This window comes from Aythya fuligula, chromosome 4, assembly GCF_009819795.1.
Source record: "Aythya fuligula isolate bAytFul2 chromosome 4, bAytFul2.pri, whole genome shotgun sequence".
NCBI classification, from domain to species: Eukaryota; Metazoa; Chordata; class Aves; order Anseriformes; family Anatidae; genus Aythya; species Aythya fuligula.
The window spans coordinates 65,729,790-65,749,016 of record NC_045562.1 but is presented as its reverse complement, the minus strand read 5'-3'; the positions used below and the strand labels follow the sequence as shown (position 1 = coordinate 65,749,016).

At 37.7% G+C, this 19,227-nt stretch overlaps 1 protein-coding gene across 5 annotated transcripts in view; it reads left to right on the top strand.

The window, feature by feature from the left end:
- AFAP1 (actin filament associated protein 1) overlaps positions 1–19,227 on the top strand; it is a 115,127-nt gene that overhangs the window by 38,816 nt on the left and 57,084 nt on the right. For all 5 annotated transcript variants that reach the window (XM_032186692.1, XM_032186689.1, XM_032186691.1 and 2 more), the window contains exons 2-3: positions 14,082–14,210; positions 18,973–19,070. In XM_032186692.1, the coding sequence (XP_032042583.1) occupies positions 14,084–14,210; positions 18,973–19,070 (225 nt within the window). In that variant the 5' untranslated portion in view covers positions 14,082–14,083. The remainder of the gene's footprint in view (positions 1–14,081; positions 14,211–18,972; positions 19,071–19,227) is intronic.

Here is a 19,227-nt window from a genome sequence, read left to right as displayed (position 1 = left end):
GCATTAACTCCTGGTTCAAGCAACACCCATATTAATTTTCAAGTGAGCAGCAGCAGAAGCAGATGGTGAGATGAGGGAAGTATTCAAATGCTGGCCATCGATAGCTTTTACCTTTGTGTCGTGGATGTGGCTGAAGCCGGGCTGATGGGTGTCCCGGTCGCACCAGCTGCTCCCTGCCCAGCCTGGCTGCAGGGGGCTGCTGCACACTGGTGTGTGTATGGTGGCAGGCACGACACATGGTGTTTGTGCTCTGATGCAATGGGATAACTTTTGTATAGTGTCAGCACATTTTTGATAATACTGAGACCAACAGATGCAGCAGTCTGCGGTTTCCTAGTTAGGTTATGAGTCTGTGAAAAGCAATGTGCATAAACCCAAGAAAATATGCAAACTTGCTATAAACTGAAATCCTGCTTTTTTTTTTTCTTTTTTCTTTTTTTTTTTTTTTTTCCTTGGGGGAGGGTGCTGTTTTTTTGCTTTTGAGATCTCAGTGGGAGGATATTTGGCAGTGCATCTTCTTTGTTACTTAGGAATACAGGAAGAACCAGGAAGCACCTTTTGACAAATATTGTTAAACAAGCCGTTTGGGAACATATCCAGGAACATAAGACATGTGTTGGATGGCTTACCAAGCTCTTGGAGAAGCTCATCTTGATCAGGATGTTCCCTCAGCCATGACAGAAGTCTGATGGGAAGTGGAGCCACAATGAACCTCCTAATCACAAAATGTGGCTTCCCTGCCTGAGTTATACCACTGAAGTCTGGTCAGAAGTAGTTGCATAATTTGAATGGAGGGTTTTGCTCTGGATTCAATGGTCCGTTTTTATCTTCATGGTATACATCAGCTGATAGAAGCAGGCAGTCATGAGGAAAATATGCTGAGGATATGTATAATGTGGCCAAAAATGAAGTTTCTGGGTGCTGTAACAGTGAGAAGCTGGTGTTGCTCATGTTGCTCGGTTTGGTGGCAGCATATTTTACAAATGGTAGATTAGCTCATTAACCTTAAAAAATGCCCCCAGCCTCATAGTGAGCAAGAGTTGGGACTGACATCTGTTACAGTTCTCCTGGAACGATTTTTTGCCCTGGACTTTGTTGCCTTGTCTTCTTCAGCCACAGCCATCGCTTAGAGTGCTACCATACACCCCTGCTAATGCTAGTGTTTTGGACATACACCCGTAGATCTTTGCAATGCCTCTGTACCATGGGAGAACAATACATCTTTTTATGTGCCCTCCCTGACATTAGGGACCAGCTCTGTGCGGGAGGATGAAGCGGCTGGGTATCACTACCAAGGGCAGTGCTTCCCTGCCGCCGATCTGTTCTCTCCTGCTCATTACGACATCCTCTCGCTTTTGGCAAGGTGAACAGGCATCCAACTGTTTGTGTACTTTGCTCCTGTTGCACAGAAGTGAAATTACTGCTTTTTAGCTGTTAATAACTAAAACACAGACATGTTTTTTTTTTTCTCTGCAACTCATCTTGTTGAGGTTAGTGGAACCGATCAGAAGAATGGGGACTTTTTTTTTTGCCATGGGAAAGTGTGTGCAAGGTCTGGCCTAAAGGTAGATAAAGAAACCAGATGCATGACGAGACATGGTCCAACCGCTCGGTGAGGGAGAATGTGAGGATTATTGTTGAAGGGACTGCTGAAAGAAAGAGGGATTTCATGGGAGTGAGGAGGCTGCTTGGCAGGGAGAAGGGAGACTGATCCAGACATATGGGGCAGTGTAACCAGATGCAGAAGAAATGGATAACGTGCAGAAAGCAGAAAGTGGCCAAGGGGAGTGAAAACCACAGAGGTAAATTTTGCCTAAGACCTGTAGTAAGCTGTTTTACAAAGCCCATATCATAAAGAGGGGCAAGGGGCATGAGGATCATGATCAGACTGAAGAGGAAAGGTGTCTACAGCAGCCCAAGAAAGGCAGCAGTTTAATAGTGTTTGTTAAACATTCGTTTTCTGTTTTCACAATAAATTCAAAACACATCTGTCATTAAAATGAAATCTCCACAATACACAAGTATTAGATATATGTCCTAGGCTGCAATGAATTAGTGCATCACAGAAACTAAGAGAACTACACCAGCTAAGGACCCAAAGTTTTTAATCGTGTATTTTTCTTCTCCCTGACTCCCCCCTCCCCCTCCCCCCCCCCCCTTTTTTTTTTTTAAAGTGGAAATTATCTCATCTTATTTTACTAGGTAACCTTAGAATATAAATATAGATTAATGTTTATTTAGTCTGGTGAGGGAAGTTCAGTTTTAAGCCCAAGTTTTGTATACAGGCATATCACATATAAACCTAACAGTAGCTAAATAAATTTGTAAGAATCTGCATTTTTTCAAGCAAAAATTGCTGCTAGATTATCATTCTCTAAAGAAAAATCACAGCAAACAGAACTAAGAGTGCTGTAGATCACTTCGGTGCCTGACGTAGCACCTCATCTTTCTGCTCATACAGCTCATCACAAGTCTTCAGAGTAACTGAAGTTAGTATGAGAAAGATGAAATTTCCTTTAAAGGACAATGTAGCATCCAGGGTTTAATGTTTCAGGGATCTGCTTGTGTACACTGAAGTCTTCCATGAAGAAATAACTTCACCAATTTCAGTCATTTGAACCACCTCACAGAGATCCACACTATAAGGTCAGTGATTAAAACAACATAAAACTTCAGGACTTTTAAAAAGGAGTCATGGTTTTAATTTTATGTCATGACCTGCCAAAGTCTTTTGAAATCTAATGTTCTGATATTTTGTTTTCTGCCTGATCAGTGCTGGAGATAAAATACAACATGTATCAGTACTCAGACTATTGACAGTATATAGCTTTACAATTAATTTATGTGCTGTGGCTCCTTGTTGGTAACACAGTAGTGTCACAACTTCTCACATCAGAGTTGCAGGGTCTAAAGCTATTCACGAAAATTGTCCTGGAGTGTTTGTGATCCTTTCTTTGAAATATGCTCACACATATTAGTCTCAGGCCCTCTCATGATAATAATTGTCTGACAGTGTTTTGCCAAGGAAGTGAACTTCACATGCATACAGTTGCTTTTCTTTAAAACTATCATATGCATCTCCAAGTGTTGTCTTAGACTATCTAATTGAGGAAGTGTTCTGGCATATTTTTAAAGTTGTCAGTATGAGTTTTGGTGATATAATAGCATTTTGAATTCTCACACAATCCTTAGCTCAACTGGCAAAATTTCTGTTGACTTACTGAGCCAGCTTATCAGTGGTACATTTTTAGCACCTCTTTTCTAGTCAATATGAAAAAATGCACTTTTTTGACTTCCATTTTTCTTCTTTCTAAGGAAGTATATCTTAATTTAGATTCTTGTACCCAAAGTTTCATAGTTGTTTGTTTGTTTGTTTGTTTGTTTTTTAACTGTACTTGCTAAACGTATCTTCTTTTATAGTGAAAGAGTATCCTTCACTTATAAACACGTTTATGGAACTGGAAAAAAAGGGGCCTTGAAGTTTGGTCGGTGGAGCTCCATTAGCAAGTGTGAATTCCACTTTTGGCTCATCCATCATGTCTAGTTAATGCATTTGCTGTGGCTCTCCTTTGAGCAGTGTCTGCCCAAGCCCAAGGCAGCTGGACCAAATCCAGGCTACCGGCACTCACTGTGCAGTCGGCACTGATGGGTTACATCAGGAATGTTTGGTCGGTCTTGTTGGGCATGCTGTATAGCATGCACTGAAGGAAGGAACTGAGAGGAGTAATTTGGCTCTGGGTAGCTAAGCATGATTTTATATATATATATATATATATATATATATATGTGGATATATATATATACACATATAATTTTTATTTTTATTTTTTTAAAGAAACTATATAATTGAAAGTTGATTTGCTTTCACTGTCTGTGTAATAATCATGAAGGAAAACCAGAGAGAAGGCAAAACCAGGGAGACATTAATACATTCCAGTGAATTAACTCAAGGGCTACAGGGAACAAGGGGAATTGAAATTTCCTGTTAGATCATCAAAACTCTTCTATTTTATCAGAGCTAGCTGAATCCACTGTTGAAATGCATTTATTATTTTTTCAGTTGGCAATATGCTTCATGGTTACATTTATGAATCGGGTATATCAGAGGTCCAAGTGAACTGTAGCAAAGTGATGTATGTGTATGTGCACTCTGGAAAAAAAGCTTTGAAAAAAGCTTAGGAGGAGAGCTGTTCCATGCCACCCATTGATGAATTTTCTTAGCATACAGGGTCTGCCACCAACCCCTCCTATATGTCACCAAATAGTAGGTTCTTGCTTTCATTACCTAGCTGGTGCTGCAGATCCTGCCTCTTATCTTCCACTGCAGACTGGTGTCAGCTTTGATACCAAAAATATTCTCCATGGTTACTACACAATTCCAGTGCGAGGGGCTACATGCTGAGCCATATATTATAATCATCATCATCACCATCATTATCATCATTATTACATTATGTGTTCTTCTTCATTTACTGTTATCATCTTGACTGGGTCTTGGTTTGTGAGATGTTTGCAACATGATGATTTTCATATCTCCATAAACCCACAAATTGTTCCTCTTTGAAAGCCTGACTGGGAAAAGCTGTTAAAAATATAGTTTAGATAGGTGCTTGAGAGGGAGGCCCACTGTTATGTAAGACGATGCTTTCTGTTAGGTATTCCTCCTTAAGGTCCTTTACATTTGGAACACTTTGCACTTTGGTCTCTAAAAGTCTATGTTGATGATGTAGCAAAGCTCACTTTCTTTCTGGCTTCGAAAAAATAGGTTAGGGTACAGACTAATTAACTAGGAAGCTTTGGTGATATTTATCATGATAATGGGATTTTATGAAATGTGTTTCATAGATCAGAGATCTAAGGTGAGTCAACTTGTGTAGTGAGAGAAGGTATTGACTTTAGGGCACTTGTTTATATGTCCTACAAATTTTCAAAGGAGGCAAAGAATTGCAGCAGAAAAAGGATAACTAATTTTTCTGGCAGTCTAACATTGCCTTAGAGCAATGGAATGGATCCACTGTCTGGATCCTCTGTGTCTCCAGAGTTGTATGAGAAGCCAAGTATTTTAGACCTGACTTCCCAGAAGGCTGCCAAAGACCAGGTTTTTGGCATTCTGCCCACATGGAAGTCAAAGTCCTATGACCTACCTGATAGAAGTGCAGAGCAGTCCTAATCGAGCGATTAGGAGAGGTGTGCAGGAATGAGACAAGTTCTGCATGGTTCCAAGTAGTTTGAAAAATCGGTTATTTCAAACAGGATCCAGAATCACCAGTTTCTTCTCTCTCTTTCGTGTTTCACTCTTTCCTTAACCTAGTTCCTTCTCTAAAATGATAAAATATTTCTTGTGAAATTGTGCTTTGTAGCAAACTTAATTTGCAAATCAGTTGGATAAGGGTGAATACCATAGAAGAGGTCAGAAGAAAACTAATATTTCTGCATTCCAAGTAACACCTAAGAGAGTATGAGGTCCCTAAGAACCAGAGATACTCTTGGATAAGAAAGAGAGGGAACAATCAGAGAATCACATCATGGAATGGCTTGGGTTGGAAGGGACCTTAAAGAACATCTAGTTCCAACCCTCATTAGATCAGGTTGGCCAAGACCCCATCCAGCCTGGTATTGAACACCTCCAGGGATGATGGGACACCCACAGCTTCTCTGGGCAACCTGTTCCAGTGCCTCAGTACCCTTACAGTGAAGAATTTCCTCCCAATGTCTAGTCTAAACCTATCCTCTTTTAGTTTATGACACACACACACCCCACCACCTTGTTCTGTCATTATCTACCCATGTAAATGACTTTTATATCTTTGATATTCTAAATGTTCAAGCAGTTTTTGCTATGAAGGGTTTGCCGGAACCTCATGGAGCATTACTAGGTACGTCAGCATGGGTTCTGTTGGGGATTCCTGCTGCAATCTGATAACTCTGATAATGTAGTGTTCATGAAGTGTAGGAGAAGATAGGAAACTGGAAATTGGAAAGACTTATAGACTTTTAGTATGCCAGATTTTTGGTTTTGCTTTTCCCTGGCATTTAATTTGCTTATCATTCTGTATATAAGCCATGTGATTGTCTTCTGAAGTGCAGCAATACATGCTGAGAGTAGTATTAATACAGAGTGCAAGTAGTACAACAACATTGCTTGTGCACCTTCTCTAAAGATTTTTTTCAAAAAAAAAAAAAAAAAAAACTCCCATGATTCTTCACCTATGGATCTTGAGTTTCAAAGCTACCTCAAGCTCTATTTTTTTTTCTTTCCTTTTTTTTCTGTTGACAGTAATCTGTCACATAATGAAATTCCCCAAAAATAAGAATAAAAGGTGGCAGTAATTGAGTCAAATTTCTTAGGACACTGCTGGAAAGCTGGGAATTTTCCACATGAAGGGGTATCACAGTTCACACCATTCTATTCTCTATTTGTGTAAAGAATGTTTCTTTGATCTTATTTCTCAACAAAAGTCTGTATCAGTGTGTACATCTATTTAAAGATTTTTTTTAAAAACCCTAACAGAAAAAGTAGAACATGCTTCTCTCCATACAATAAGCTATGTATGATAGAAGTTACACATTGCATAATGGACCCTGCAGTGAGAACTGAGTGTTACAGAATACATATATATGTATATTTATATTTATATATATATATGTGTTTTTTTCATCTTCCCATTAAATTGTGAGGACTTCTGGATCTGTTCTTATAAAATACAATATTATCTCATTTCTGGCTTTAAATTAGCTGCAAACTGGAAGTCTTTAACACCAGATCCACAGTCATACTCAAGACTTTTTGAACCATTTTAAAGTTTGGTATTCAATATGTATAATAAAAACTGTATTGATGAATAAAAGGAATACCAAATGCAGCTGTGCAGTTACCACCTACAATTGCCATATTTGTATTTCTTTGTCATTGTTTCACTACTCTGTTTTTTGCATTCCATTAACTTACACAGTTTACTCTTTTACATTTCTGCTGGCTATGTAATCCAGCAGAATCCAGGTATGTTATCCATAACTTTGAAAGAAATTCTAACCTACAAACAGATCTGTGCACAGTTGAGGATCTCTGTGGAAGAGGACTTAAAATATATCCTGCAATGCTTTGCTTTCTTTTTACTAACTTGAGTTATCTATTTCTGTGTGTTATCTATTTCTGTGTGTCTCAGCCTTAGCTGAGCCTGATCTGCACTTGGGACCTGGAGTTTGGAGCAGACTTTCACCTCCTGACACAGATTTTCTGTCTCTTTTTTTGCATTATGAGGAGACTGTTGTTTGTTTGGAATTGGAGTCTGTTTATTAATACTGTCTGTCGTGGCTGCCTATCTTTTGTGGTTTGGAGTAATGGAGCAGTTGAATTAATGCCGGAGCCGGCAAGCAAAACCTGGGATGCCTTTTCCTGACAAGATGATGTCACCTGATACATTTGGAGATGATTAAATGGGAAGAAAAAATAAAAAATCTCCATTTTCTGCCCTAGTAGGATAATGAGGGTCTGAAAAGGAAACTGAAACTGAATGCTCTCTTTGAGCACAGATGCAGGAGGGTGAGACTTTCCTGTGCTGCTGAGCATGCAGAAGGAGTGAAATCCATGTTCTTTCGCTTTACAAAATTTATTTTGGGAACAAAAGGAATCTGACGTGGAAAATATACTTTTAGAGAAAGTCTTCAGCAACTTGAAAAAAAACAACTGTAAGTTTCTGTAGTTAGTTATCAGTATTTTCTTTTTCTGGCTAACATCTTGAGTTCAATGTAGATAATTAATCCTTAAATAGAAACAAATGCCTGTAATACTAAATTCTTTTTTTTTTCTTTTTTTTTTTTTTTTTTCTTCTTCTTGTGAGTCTATGAACTTGCTTAAAAGGAGGCATTCCTCTCTGAGGTCTGTGGCAGTGCTTAAACACTGGTCTGGACTTCAAAAAATAAACTCTTTATCCATCTACCTCATCCTAATGGATTACACTCCTGCATTGCTGTCGCTCATTGCATGGCTTTCACTGATTGAGTAGGATTTTTGGCAGCTTGTTTCTTGTCCAAACATTCCTTAATGCTTTTCTACCTCATGTTTTATCACCTAAGCACTGCAACAGCAGTATTTGGAGCTCTGATAGCTTTTTCGGAAAGCTAGTTTTGTAAAAGCCAATTCCTTGGAAGCTGAAGCAGAAGGAAGAAAGAGAAAGAGGAATACATGTGGGTTGTGGCTGAAATGATCCCTTGACACTCGTTGAGGTTGATCATAAATATGCATGAGACAGGAGGAGTTTTTAGTAGCTGTGTTGCTTCTCTTGCCCCAAGCTGTCTGGAAAGAGAGTCTGTGACAGTCTGGAGAGCTCCAAATTTTAAACAAAAGATCATTGTTATGAGTTTTTAGAGAGGCTCAAATACAATTATTTGTATGTTAAAACACCCCGATGACAATCCTTGTATATGTTTTACTTGCTCCTTGCTAATTCTTAATTTTTAGGGCTTCATCTGCTATTTAGGGTTCACCCCTTTTTCATGCCCCTTTGCCATTCTTTCTAAAAATACCATGCACACCCAAGATGATCTCTAGTTTATAGAGCAGGTTTTTAGTATACTTAACAGGGTGCATCACACCTCACATACTATAGTCAAGAGAGCAGCACAGAAGGGACTGTGTGAGAAAACTGTCCTAGTGAAAAGTCTCATCTTCTCACTCTTCCTCCCCCCCCTCCTTTCTATATCACAGATCCCTTTAAGAGAGACTGGGTATTGAACAAAGAAGTCAACTATGAGGAGCAGGAACTGAGGGCTGGGATGCAATGAAAGGATGCCCTCAGTAGCAAGAGAAACTGTCTCCAGGCAGACCAGGCACTGTAGTGTTGTTTATCCTAAGGTTTAAGACCATGCCAGTTGATTCTATTTGCTCTCTTTTTCTCTTTGACAGTAATGCAAAGAAGAATTCGGGTCCACTAAACCTTTCTCTCCTACTATATCACTCTGCAGATTTTACAGTGAATACAGAGTATAGGAACAAAAATTCACTTTTCACAAGTACTGTACTCACTGCCTATAAATGGTGTGCCTGCTGTCTGTCTATAATTACCCTTTCCTCTACAGGAAACATTGTCTTATGGTAAAGATATAACATGCCTCAGGGATGCACTTTCTATCCCATCCAGCCTTCTTATGTGATCTTGGGCTAATGTTATGTAGTCATGCAGTCTCTGTGCCTTTGTTTTTCATGTGTAAGATATCAGGGATTCAGCTTCTTGTCATTTGTCATAGGCTTTAGTCATCTCCGTAGCCTTCACTCAGCTTTGTCAGCTTTTGGTGCTCTTTTGCACCGGGAAGGCCAGAATTGGGCAGACTACTCCATGTGTGGTCTCTCTGGTGCTGTTTAGAGGGGAATGATCACTCCCCTCCATCTACTGGCTTTTTTCTTGCTAATGTAGGTGGCCCCCGGCTTCATGGGCAAACCACTGACTGCTGCTCTGCTTCTCCTCCAGGCTGGGACATCCATTTTGAAAACCTCTTAATGGTTACCCAACGTAGTGTGTATGTATGTATGTGCACGATTGTATGGAGTTGTATTTGGGTTGAAGCACACCTATTCTCTGTAACTGATTTTTGTATGTAGCTTAAAGGTTGGCCTCAAGATGATCCATAAATCCAATCAAACTTTTTTTTTTCCAGGAAGTTAAATGGGATCTCCCACTCCACACCCCCCAGCAGAGGGCAAAAGGGTGGCACATGTTTTTTGGCTTTTCTGGAAGATGTGTTTTTAAATATAAGTTTCTATGCTAATAGAGGATTAGCTAGATGAAATTCTCTAGCCTGTCTTGTGTAGAAGATCAGATTAGATGATTTCTTCTAGAAGATCTTAATTAGATGGTCTGTTCTGGTCTTAAGCATCTGTAAATCACAAACTAAATGGAGAATGAAAGATTTAAACCCAAAGAACTTTTATTCAGCAGTGTGCAAGGAAGTGATCAAGAACATTTTCTATAAAAATTAAGTTCAATTTTAATTCATATTTCTGTTATATAAATTTATCAGTAAATAAAACTATACTTGCATTTACAATAGATGTGAGCATGAAAATGAATTTACTTTGTTTCAGGTTTGTACTGTACTGTTCCTAAAGATGTTTTAATCAGTTGAGTAAAATATTTTATATTCTTAAAAAAAAAAAAAAAAAAAGATTTAAACTAGTGCCCTTTAATGCAGATTTTGGAATTGCATCATTATGTTGTTTCAATTCCAGTTGGTTTTCGTTTTGGTTTGGAACAAAAATTGCAGCGTGATGTAATTGCCTCTCTATGATTATTTTTACCTTGGTGTATTCTTCTGCTGGCTTGTGTGTATAGTTTTTATGTGCTGTCATTTGAAAATCTTTAAAACTCTTGAGAGCCAGACCTGGAAACCCTTCTGGATCTATCATTGCTTTTTATTTGTACATGCCAATTATATCAGTACATTGGGGGCTTATTAGTCCTATTGAGCATAGAATGGACTTCTCATCATTTGATATGGAATGTGATTTTGTTCCTCAGTTGAGATAAAATCTGCTTACTGTTGTGATTACCGTCCCTGGGCTCCACCCCGCCTTTCACCACCTGCCATTTACAAGTAATTCCTTTGACAATGAGAATTCAGCCAGAACTGTCAAATAAATTTGCCCCTTTTGGAGAACCTTCTGAATATTATTCTTATTTTGTGGTGATGTCAGATTTCCAAGGGTAATCTCTCACTAGAGGAGTATGTTTTTCTTTGGGACTTGCATCACCCTCTCATTTTTAGTCTCCATTTCAGAAGTAATGATTGCTTACTGAAAATATGTATTATGTGGATTTTCTATTATTCAGTTCTATTACTTTTTGTGAGCACATCATTACATTTCTAGGAAGAAGAAGAGAAGATTCTTTAATACAGAAAACAAGCCAAGGGTTGAAAACAGACAAACATGTTTTTCCCAACTACATACTTTTTTTTTTGCCTATCTTAAAAGACGAATTTGCAGACTCTCCTTATTTTAAATGCACTAAATGTACTTCATGATAGTATTTCTATTTTATGCCAATTCTATGCCTATTCTATTAAGCTACCAGCTCCTAGTTGTCTCTCCAGCAGCAGTTTCCTCTTTCCTCTTCTTTTGCTTCTTTTTGTCTTTGCCTTGTAACACCATCTTGGTCTGTTTTTGTTTCTCATTTTGCTATCTATTACATAATAAGCTCTCAACTACAAGGATCTGATAATTTTTAATAACTGAAGAAAGTTACACACACTGCACACTGGCATTTGCTCTTGTTCATTCCTCCTTTCCAAAAGCCAAGGTTCTAGGCAAAGAAATAGTATTCCTCTTGTACATTACATTCACTGGGGAAGAGGAAAAAGGAGAGCTCTCTTTCAGGTTATTTACAGTCTTTTGCCTTAAAGGATCCAGAAAAGATGACAGTTCAAGTAAATTTTATTGAATATGTGCAATTGAAACTGCCCTATTTTCTATTGTTGATGCCTTTTTAAAGAACATAGATGCCTTTTAAAAGAACATAGATGCCTTTTTAAAGAACATATATTCTGGTGTGTACTATGTACATGTAATTGATATGGCTATAAAAGTAGTTGAAAAAGTACAGTTCTAGTACTGTATACTGATTAGATTTCACAATGATTGCCTAGGTTCTGTGGTAATGATTTCTTTTGAAATTAATATCACATCAGTAAATATTAAAAGATTCATATATTCCATGATAATTTAAAGTAATGCTTCTAACAATAATAGCAGTAAATCTTATAATCAAAGTAGACCTAAAAGCAAAAGACAACCATAACCAGACTCATTTACCAGTAATAGAATATACATCTTATTTCTAAAATAATAATAAAAGAAAGAAAACCACAACACAGAGTTGATAACTTGTGTTTGGTGGTGGTGGTTGGTTGTTTTTATTTATTTATTTATTTATTTTGTTTTTTATTTTTTGAAGTTGTAGATCCTGTTTCTTTGTTTTTCTTGAGTCTATGATCTTGCGTACTGGTCTGCAAAGCAGATTTAAATCATCGCTCTGAATCTCTTCCTTTTAGCTTCAAAAGCTGTATGTTCCTCTGTAATGTGAACAGCTAGAAGTAATGTAGTTCTCCTGAAATACTTTTGGATTTCTGATAGAGCCCTAGTCAGCTTCAAGTATGATGGTTAAAAAAATAAAAAATAAAAAACCTATAGCTGCTGGATGTTTTTCACGAGCTACATTGTCAAGTAATGTAAACAGGTTTAATGCCATCATTTTGGATATGCTTTTTTGGTCTCTATGTAAAAGACTTTGTAAAAATCATTCAGAAATGTTTTTCATGTAAATGTATGCTATTTATATAGTAGATAATAGCAATGACAGTAGTCTGTTTTGTAGAAGAACATATTCACCAAGAGAAAACTTGATCAGGATGGATATGTATGTGTAAACTAACAGTGTGTTTCAGAAAAGATTTGCTCAAGTGTACTTCTTGTTAAGTGATTTTCTGGTTGTTGTTGTTAAAACATCACACCTTAGTATTGCCAACTGCCATGTCTTCTGTTGCCTTCTAGGAGTATGTTGATTTTGCCAGTGTATGCTGAGGTACAATCATCTGTAAATAAAAAGTGTCATCTGCATTCATGGGTGACAAGAAGAAGCAACAGCCTCTTGCAGGGGTATAGTAGACATCTGCAGGTTTCCCTGCGCAGTCCTATTCTCAAGAATCAGATAAAATCAAGACCAAGGACCATTTAAAAGTCCGAATGTTGTCAGAAATTGAAGAAACAGATTCCAGGTTCACTTGGGTAAACAACCATATCAGAGAAGGCTTTAAGAGTAGGGAAGAGCTGGTAAGGGAGTAAGCAGCAAAGAATGTGCTTTTTAGAAGTCTGAAGAGACTTACCAGCAGTTGCCCTGTTAGGCCCTGAAAAGACTATAAAAACAAAAGTGAGTAAGCAGAGAAAAACTTAAGTAGAGGCATTTTGGAATGAGGTTAGAACTGAGATTAATCCTAGGTGCGGCCCTGAAATGAAATGAATGTTTCCCCTCATCTTTTAATGAGGATAATATCCTCAGATACAAGAAGTATGGAAATGTGAACTATTCCATCCAAGATGAAACCATAAATAAAAATAGACAATCCACTTAAGTGAAGGGACCAAGGAATCTCAGAGTTATGAGTGAGCTGAAGCATGAAAATGTGGTTCCAATATGCACTTACTATAATACTGTATGTTAGGGCCCAAATACTATAGACTTCTCATAAATCTGCTGAATAGGTATCATATGATTAAGCCATAAAAAATGTGTTTAGTTGTATGGTCTGAGCTGCTACAGCTATCAAGACAATGCAAGTCATCAGGGGTAATTTTAAAGGAAGGAAGTGAAAATTCACTTATAAAGTTTGTTGATAACAAAAATGAGAAAAATTGTGAATATGGAGAAGGAATGTGATTTTTTTGTACAAAGAATTGGAAAGCCTTGAGATCTGGAATAGCAGAAGTAGGGTGAAATAAGAAGTGCATATTTTCAGTGAATCTAGGGAGTAATAAGAACTTATGTGACAGGTTGGGAGCTTGACTTTGAAAAATGGTAGGAATATGAGTCACTGTAAAAAATGACTTTTTTTTTTTTTTTTTCCCCACTGCAAATAGAAGAAATAAGGTGAGGGAAGTAGAGACTCTCACTACAGATTTTGGAAAATACCAATGTGTCTGGAAGTTTTATCAAGCTTAAATTTTGTTGCACAGTTAGAAATTGTTTGTTAAAAGAGAAGAACCAGAGGGGCATTGCTAGAAAAACTTATTGCTGCCACGCCTGCACTTTTGTGCAGGACTGGCTTGATGACGTGGTATGTGAAAGAATAGTGTCTTCTCTTCATTAATTTTGAGGTAACTGCTAGATACACCAGTAGTGCTCACTAATGAATTAGTCTGTTGGTTTTGCCAGTTAATGCAGTCTATTTCCAGCAGGGAAGAGTGTTCACTTACAAGAATTGCTAGAAAATAACTATGAATATGAATAAATGACAATTAACTCCTTTTTTTTTTTTCTTTTTTTTTTCTAATGGGATTTCTCACAAAAAGTAAATTTATTACTGTCTTTCAGCCATGGAAGAGTTAATAGTTGAGCTGCGCCTGTTTCTTGAACTTCTGGACCATGAATATCTAACTTCGACTGTCAGGGAGAAGAAAGCAGTAATAACTAACATTCTCCTGAGGATACAGTCATCAAAAGGTCAGTGTCGGGTGTGTTTTCTTGCTTGCAGAATGCACAGAATAAGTCTGTGCTCAGTGAAATTGTTTTAAGGGGTAAAGACAAGCCCTAAATTGAAGCAAAACAGAAAGACAGGGTGAATCCAAAATGGAATTTTCCTGAATGCTTTCCTTCACAGTCAACAGTAAAATATAGCAAAAGACATAAAGGAAGTAATTTCATTGCGCATGGGTGAATCCAGCCACAAAATAACATGATAGATGAATGTTTTCATCTCCGTTGAAGTTACTTCATTTTATTTGTGGCAGCAATTCTATTTGTTAGTTTTGATGCAAAAGTAAAGGAGTGCCAGCCACATGCGCATGGTGCTGCATGCTACATCTCTGCCATATGACCCAAATCCAACAAAGAGCTTGATTTTGAAGTGGACTCCAGTGCATGACTGATACAGGAGTGCCAAGGCAGAACTAGGAAATGGCTGTCAACATGTTTGGTTTGCATTTTGCAAGTAGAGTAATATTCACTTACCCTTTGTCTTCCTAAAACCATTTTGATTGCACAATCGCTTTTATCTCCATCAAGATTATGGAACTGAATGCAGCATGAATGATTGACTATATACATCAGCCTTTCAACGGTGCTTTTACAAAGAATGTTCCTCACTATTTTTCCTAACAGTACTTGTATATTTCCTTACAAAATTTCATTTTGTATAAGGAGGCATCAGAACTATGAGACCTCTCTGTCTCTCCAGCATTTGACAGAAATGCTGTAGCTGTAAACCCCCGTTGTTTAGATTTTTAAAAATACTAGAGTGTTTTGAAGAAAAATGCCACTTTGCAAGTGGCTGCATTTCTTAGCTTTCTTCTGCCATGCTAAAAAAGATATGGTGTTTTTTTTTTGATGCAGTGAAGAAATGTAAAAAAATTGCACTTGCTACAGGATTCAAGTTCAAGGAGATCAGCTTAGATGTGACACTTAGGAAGATGGTTTTGTGAGTAATATTTGGTGATAGGGAAACAGTTGGACCAGGTGATCTTGGAGGTCTTTTTCAACCATAATGATTCTAAGAGCAACTGTCTAAGAGCTGTAAAATGATGATTGTCCTTCCTTCTGTTTTCACATTCTTAAGGACCCATCATTATTTTTTACCTTACTAATAGCAGAAGGAAGCAGGTAACAATTTCACATGTTGTGGAAGGACGCTTTGTGCTCCAAAAGCTGATCAAAATACCCTGCACTTCTTAAAACGAAAAACTGTAGGTAAGAACTTGCAATTTGATACGTTTTACAGTTCAAAATAACTTCAACAATTCTGACCTGACAGTGTATGTTTTTCTTTTAATTTTTACAACTAGATTTATTTAAAAAAAAATGACTTTCTCAAAAAGTCAGCATTCGCAGAATGTGAATGTGCAAACACAGAAAAGAAAGATTGTTATATCTTTTCTGGATTGTGGATGGTTTTTCAGGACATAAAACTATAGCTGTTATAGGAAATTAAACAGTGCTGGGTACATTTTTGGACCCTGCAACTCAAGCATTGACACTGTGAAATTATGGAGTGGTACTTGGCATGAGTTTGGCCTTTACTGACTCATTTTCCATTCAGTTCTTCCATTATCAGTTCTTAGGTGTGATTTGGGAGTTATCACAGGCAAAGATCTATGCCTAGCAAACAGTTCAAAATTGTCCATCCAGTTCAAAATTGTCCAAAATTGTCCTCCACCCTGGCTTTGAGGGTGAGAGATGTTAAACTTATGGATATGGCTTTCTCTGTATTAGAGCATCTTCCCAGACACGTTTAATTTATGACTATAGATGTGGGTGATGATAAAAAGAACCAAGGCCCATAGTTTTCCACCTTTCAGCACCTATATCGTAGGTTTTAGAGCCTATTTCAGGATCTGTAACAAGATCCATTGCATGTTATAATACGGGAACAATCCATTAACAAGATCCATACAAGATCCATATATTAAGTGGAAGAGCTTGGTTCAGTTACTGGAACTTTATACCCACTTCCACTGCGTGTATTCAAGGAGATACAGTTTAGACATGTCAAACGGAAGTCATAAAAGTGATAGAAGGTCCAGAAATACGTGTTCAAATTATCCTTAAAGGAGGTATCATAATTAATCTTGATGTAGAAAAGTGACGGCTGAGATTGAGCTCTTAGACTTACACAACAAAAAAGCAGTGTGCAGTTGCTGGATGTTTATTTCAAAGTGGAAATAAAGCACATGTTTTGAGCATTGACGATATGAACTAATGGAAGAACTTAGTGTCTGCATGCCATTGTTGGCATTTTATCAAGATGGAATATTTTGCTAAAAGATATGCTCTAGTTCAAACAAGAATTAATTCAAGGAAGTCCTATAGCTCAGTTAAGCAAGAGGTCATAGGACTGTACTTCATATGTCTATAAACTCTAGTTTATGGAGCTACAATTTAAATAGAGTTTAAGCCAGCATGGCCTCTAAAAACAGCATCTTATTTCTCTCCCCAGGCTACTCATTCTTGCTCATCGTGTACTGCAGCTTCCTTTCTGCTAGCACAAGCATTATTTGCTTTTTTTTTTTTTTTTTTTTTTTTTCTGGTTTATTCCTAACCAGTGTCAGTTCACTGCTCTGGTTCAACCTGAGGCCACACACATGCTTACGCTGGCACAAAGGAGAGGTTGGTGCAGGGACAGGAACAAGGCAAGGAAGGAGCGGTGCTGCCTCCTTGGGAGCTCAGCCATTCATTCCAGCTTAAAGTGTGTGTGAAACTACAGAGGGAGTCATGCACATTAACGGAGATGACCCTGCTGCTTTTTTTATCAGCTGTAACATTCAGTACTCCCATTCCTTTGAAACTATTCATCTCTTCATTAAAATTAAAAGCAGTAAAAGGCACATAAACCCTCAGTACTCTGTAACTGAGCTGAACTGTCATTCTGAGTCTGTTTTTCAAGATGTTGCTTTACTCCACCCACATAACTCCATGAGAGCTCTCAGATCGCTGGCATGGTTTCACAGGCCTGAGGTCTGTGCTGAGTTCAGACTCTTTATAGGCATTTGCAAAAATCAACTGCCTGAATCCAACAGTGTATTTCGATTGCTGAAGGAAACCATTTAAGAACAACAGGGAAAGGCAATGAAGGATCAGTGCAGCTGGGAACTGCCTGGATTCTTTCTAACATCTGGAAGTTAACAATTAAGTTTTTCTTTGTAAAGGTGTGGAAATTATTATAAAGTTGGATTTTGGTAAAACACTTTAAACTGTAGCTTTCTTTTCAGTAAGTTCTTACTTGTGGAATTCTTCAGAAATCTTTTGCCCTGTGTTATGTATTTCCTAAATGCACACCATTATCTTCACTTCGTGTCCACCAACCAGAGCGTACTGGGCCAGTCAGATATATTATTCAGGTTGCTGGGCCTTAGCCTGCACCATGTCCAAATCAGTGGTTACTCTGATGAGCTGGCAAAACTATAAACTTTGTTTTTCTTCCTGAATCTTGGTATGCCCAATGTACTGTAGGCCTGGAGAAAACACTTGGCTTTTCCTTCTGAAACTCAGACTTCTAAAAGGCAAAGACACAAACAGTTTATTTTGGAGTAAGAACTGTTAATAGATTCAGTCATTTAATATGACCATCACTGTTGCCTGTTTTCCTTAAAGGGTCTTGCTGTTATAAATCTATAATGCTTTGTTGTGTAGTTTGGTAGAAGAATACAAATATTAGAAGAGCAGGTTCGTGCTTCACCAAACATAGTTTTGGGGAGAAACTAGATTTACAGAAGTAGTAGAACCCACTTAGAAAACATTTTTTTTTTCCCCAGTAAAATGTACTTCATATTTGACTTTTGATTGTATGGGGGACTTGGATATGGATAGCAGTCATAGAATGAATTGATCCTACATAAAGAATAACAAATGAAAGTTATATCAAAAAAAAAAGAAAAAAAAAAAGGAATGTTTCTCAAGACTAATCACCTCTTCTTTTGTAGGAAGAAAGAAGATTCTATGGCCCTTAGAGGCAGTTTATTTTATCAGTGTTGATTTTCAATCCAGGACTTCACAGCCAGTGGACTGGGTTATTATGACTAGAAACATTTCATCATTGATTATATTTTTGAAAATTATGTGATCTTGACCAACTTATCTAAACATGAGGAGCTAAATTCAGTCTAGATGTGCACAGGGTACATCCATCCTATTGACTGATTTTTTTGTCAGAGCATTGAGATGCACCCTAATCTTGCTTTTGATTTTTAGAAAAATAAACAATACCGTGAAGTGTGTTCGACTGGGATTTAAATGATTATGCCAAGAAAACGTGGAAGTAGTCACTCCTCTTTCCCCAGGGAGGGCGGGGACCCTGTTTAATTTGCCCCATGTTGCCATTCAGACATTCACAAGAATGCTATCTTCCCCTCATCAATGGTTTTATCTCTGTAATAGATGCCAGGCAAATTGTTTGAATTTTATGTCTTTCAGTTCCAGATGGATAGGCAGTTCAGCACGATTTCCTGTAAATTTTTTCTCTGTCTGGTATTTGTTAATCCAAATATCATTTATGTCATTATCGTATATAGTAAGTATGTGTTTGTTCTGCTTGATTAAATTCCTGAATTCCTACCATTCTTCCAGTTCTTCCTCAGTAAACAGGTTTAGGAGGTAGGTTGTGAGCAGGACTACATGTCAGATTCCAGTGTGTGATGGTAGTATCCTCATGTAGAAAAAAATGTCTCATTTGTATCCACCTAAGCATTAAGTGACATGTTTTGCTCTTCCACAGGTTTTGAAATAAAAGAACATGTGCAGAAAACGGAAGTTGCCAACAGTTTGCCAGCACCTCCTCAAATGCCTCTGCCAGAAATACCTCAGCAGTGGCTGGTGAGTGTTAATTTAAGTACATAAATATATATGAGAGAATATTTTAGTGGTAAGCACTAGCAGAAATGCTTACAAAGGGAAGGAGCCTGTGTGTCCAAGGAAATGATTATTCCTCTCAGCTCCACTCTGGTTGAGGAAATTTGGATCAACTTGCCGA